Genomic DNA, 3705 nt, shown 5'->3' with positions numbered 1-3705 from the left:
TCATCATCGTCCCCATCGTCCCGTGTCTGTTCGCGCCCGGCCCCCGGCCGCTTCCGGGTTTCGGCTCCGCTGCCTCCGCATTTGGCTGTTGGCTCCTTGCTAGCTACTCCCTTCTCCCTCCAACCACTCGAGCGAGCCCTGATCCACGCTAGCTAGAGCTCGAGCGAGCTATCTACCTCCGAAGTCTAGCACTAGCAGCTAGCTAGCTAACCGTCGTCTTCTTCCGCCCGGCGGCAGGCTGGGTTGCTAGCTAAGCTAAAGCAAGAGAGGTACGGTACGGGTGATGCCGCCGCCGTTGCTCATGGGGAGGCAGCCGAGGTTGTGGAGGGGGAGCTCCGGATCCGCGCGGACGACGCTCGGCGTCGCGGTGGTGGTTGCCCTCGTCGTCTCCCTCTGCTTCATCGGCTGCCGTCTGACGGGGACGACACAGCTGGGCGGCGGCGCCCAGCTCGCTTCAGGTAATAAGCTGAGCTAGCTTCTCTATTCAATCTTCTGCTGCGCACAAACAGCTTAGCTTTGCTCATCTTTCGTACCCAGAAATCTTCTTGTTGCTTTTTTCCTCTTCTCTTTGCAAAGAACTGCCTGTAATGTGAGAGTGCACATGCTGATAACTGGAGAGAAGACCCAGTAGATGTAGAGGCGCATGATCTGCACTTCTGCAGCACAGTTTCCCTTTTTCTAGCGCAATGCGTTAGTTGTACTGCCTGGTGATCATCATCACTCATTTCAGTCCCTTCTCCGTGAACAGATTCCGGGAGGACCGTGGCAGCGGCAGCAGGAGCCCATCCCGGCGATCAGGTGGCGACAACTGATGAGGTGCGTTCATTCTTCATTCCTCGTCTCGTTTTTTCATTAACGAAAACACAACACGGGTACGTCTGATAAGCGAAGCTAGGAGGAAACCCCGTTTCACACACGAACAAAGCACGCACGGTATCATGATGCATCCGAGCATCTCGGCAGCTCCTTTGGCCCATATGGATGGCCGCTTCATGTTTGGCCTTCGGTTGTTAGCTAGAGGCCGGCTCAATTAGAGTTATGTAAGCATGTAGTAGGTGACATGTCTAAATCGCACGTACGGTACGGTACCAAGCATCAGCCGCGCATCTATGAGCCGGCCGCGCGCAGTCATGCGTCGATCTCCACCATGCAGGAGGGGTGGTGAATCGTGATCTCGCCTCGTAAAAGGGCCTCCGCCGTCCGACGGCGTGGCAAGCTCGCCGGTCTCCATCACCGTTGCGCAGCGCTGTCGCCCCTCGCAACTTCACGACGGCCTACATACGTCCGACGACGTCCCCCTCCGGCCTCCGGACCTCCCGACAGGCCTTCCACCGTTCAACGGCGCCAGAGGGCCCGGTGGCCCACTCTGAGCGACCATACCCCATATAGCCCATGGAAAAAAAATTAGGTGTAGCCCGCCTGCACCCAACTTCACCCATCCTGGATGGAAGTCACTTGTCTCAGAAAGCCTATCATACGGCTGGGAGCGACTGGCTCACGCTTAAACTTCGGTGGGCCAACTTTGGTCGGTCTTTTGCTAACCACCTCTGCACCTAATTTGTTTCTTAGCCCATAGCCCCATGCCATGCATTGCTTATTATTGCGGCAATCAAAACACCATCATATAACTAGGGAGTTTTTTTTTTTTGTTCGCGTGTGACTGCAGATGGAGGAGGAGCTGGTTTACATCGGACGACGCCTGCTGTCGGGCGGCCTGGGGTCGCGTCCGCCACGGTGCACCACCAAATGCGGCAGCTGCAACCCGTGCTACCCGGTGCACGTGTCCGTGCCGCCGGGGGTTCTGGTCACCACGGAGTACTACCCGGAGGCGTGGCGGTGCAAGTGCCGTGACCAGCTCTACATGCCGTGACCGGCCGTGAGCGACTACTTGCCACAAGCCGTTCGATCGGCGCGTAAACACCCGAAATTAAACGCGCAGGAGAGACGATCCAAGTGGAGACGACCAAGAAGGGCGGCCTGCCCAATGGTCGCGAGTCGCGACGCCAGTGCGCGTGTGTGCCACTGTGCCTTGGACCGGCGCGGCGGTGCGCGCGAGGCCGCTCGTGGTGTGGCCTACCAGGCAGAGAGGGGACGGACGGCCTGCGCGTGTCTGCGAGCCGCGCTGCCGTGCCCGTGTGTGTAGCGCTGAGGGTCGGGCAGTACGCCGCGGCCCTACCACGAGGCGCGCACGGCATGACTGCAGGAAGGCAGGAAGGGCGCCGTGGTAAGAAAGCTGCGGCTGCTTTTCCCCGGCGTACTTTTTATATCGTTCAAATGGTTTTTTTTTAAACGAATTGGTGTATTAAAAAGAAGGTTCATATGATTCGGTGTATGCCTTTCTTGGCTACGCAATGCGATTTTTTCTTAGTTTTCTCTTCGTGTCTTCTAGAACCGACCCACTTTTGCGTGTTGTATTTTGAGCTGCTACATGTATATGCTGTTGCGTTTGTACATTTTTGCATTAGAAATTTCAACTGAAACAAATTTCTTTAATTTTGATTAAGTTTTAAACATATTATTGATATTTATGACTCCAAAAAAATAAACGAGAAAAACGCATTTCGTTATTATTTGTTAGTATTTTTTTATAGATTTGGTTAATTTTAAAACTGTTTGATTCTTAGAAAATAAGAATTAGTATAGTCTTGGGGGTGGGGGACGGATGGAGCAATCTTAGTATCGTACTCTCTCTATCCATAAAAAAATATAATTATGAGATTTGTACCGGTCAAACCAGCTCAACTTTGATCAAGTTTATAGTAAATAGTATTATCATTTATGTCACCAAATACATTTATAATAAAATATATTCTATAACAAATCTAATGGTACTTATTTTATATCATGAATGTTATTATTTTTTACATAATTTTAGTCAAATTTAAACTGTTTTCATTTCTAAAAAGCAAGAATTGCATTCTGCACCGCGACACGAGCCGCAGGCGTGCATGCATGGCAAATATGAGAAACGCTGGGCAGCCAGCCCAGTTCTCTTCTCTTATGAGCCATATTTTTTCAGTAAAAAAATAATATTTTTTTCTCACAACAAATCAGCGATCAATAAATAACCGGTACACAGCTGCGACCACAGGCGGCAAGCCGGAATGGCGCACACACACAACCTGCTGGTGTACAATGCGTGTGGCAGATTTGAGGCCCGCCCGGTATCAGATTGGCCCTGGCCAGCCCCGCGAGTCCGCGACCGCAGGCGGCAGCCTGCAGGGCGTGTGAGGTGGTAATTTTTGGCAAAATCAGGGACGGTCGCAGATGACCTGCTCGTCGGTCGTACTCCATGCACGAGTCCCCCAGTGGCTGCTGAGCCGTCCTCAGTGGCTCATTAGCTCCATGGATCTACGGTGCCACTGTTTTCTATGTATGGGTCTATGTATAGTTTGATATACTACTAAGGGTCTGTTTAATGAAGCTTCTCAAACAGCTTTACTAGCAAATTCACCACTTCCCCAACAAAACACTTAAAATTTGAACAACTTTATCAGATAAGCTCCTTAAATCAGGACCTGCAGGCGAGTGGTGGAGCACCAAAAAAATATAGCTTTACCAGGCTCCCTTGGGCTGTCGTGGGTCTAGTGCACGGCCATGGTCCCATTAATTTGCCCCGGCAGCACGTATATTTGTTTAAACTCTTCTATTTAATATAATTATACGCATTGTGTAAAAAAAATGATACACAAATTTTTTACGTAT

General features: G+C 51.1%; 1 protein-coding gene across 1 annotated transcript; it reads left to right on the top strand.

Moving 5' to 3' along the window:
• Positions 1-275: 275 nt before the first annotated feature.
• On the top strand, positions 276-2447 carry LOC136513704 (EPIDERMAL PATTERNING FACTOR-like protein 2). Its single transcript, XM_066507662.1, has 3 exons — positions 276-458; positions 749-816; positions 1667-2447. The coding sequence occupies exons 1-3, from the start codon at positions 284-286 to the stop codon at positions 1868-1870; spliced, it is 447 nt and encodes a 148-aa protein (XP_066363759.1). The 5' UTR covers positions 276-283; the 3' UTR covers positions 1871-2447.
• The last annotated feature ends 1258 nt before the right edge of the window (positions 2448-3705 follow it).

Source organism: Miscanthus floridulus, chromosome 16 (genome assembly GCF_019320115.1).
Source record: "Miscanthus floridulus cultivar M001 chromosome 16, ASM1932011v1, whole genome shotgun sequence".
Taxonomy (NCBI): Eukaryota; Viridiplantae; Streptophyta; class Magnoliopsida; order Poales; family Poaceae; genus Miscanthus; species Miscanthus floridulus.
This window is presented reverse-complemented; position numbering and strand designations above follow the sequence as displayed.

Bases quoted from the DNA above. Each gene is read 5' to 3' on its own strand.
- LOC136513704 (XM_066507662.1), top strand. From the start codon at position 284: ATGCCGCCGCCGTTGCTCATGGGGAGGCAGCCGAGGTTGTGGAGGGGG. The intron at 459-748 runs GTAATAAGCTGA...CTCCGTGAACAG, and splicing joins CGGCGCCCAGCTCGCTTCAG to ATTCCGGGAGGACCGTGGCA. The intron at 817-1,666 runs GTGCGTTCATTC...GTGTGACTGCAG, and splicing joins AGGTGGCGACAACTGATGAG to ATGGAGGAGGAGCTGGTTTA.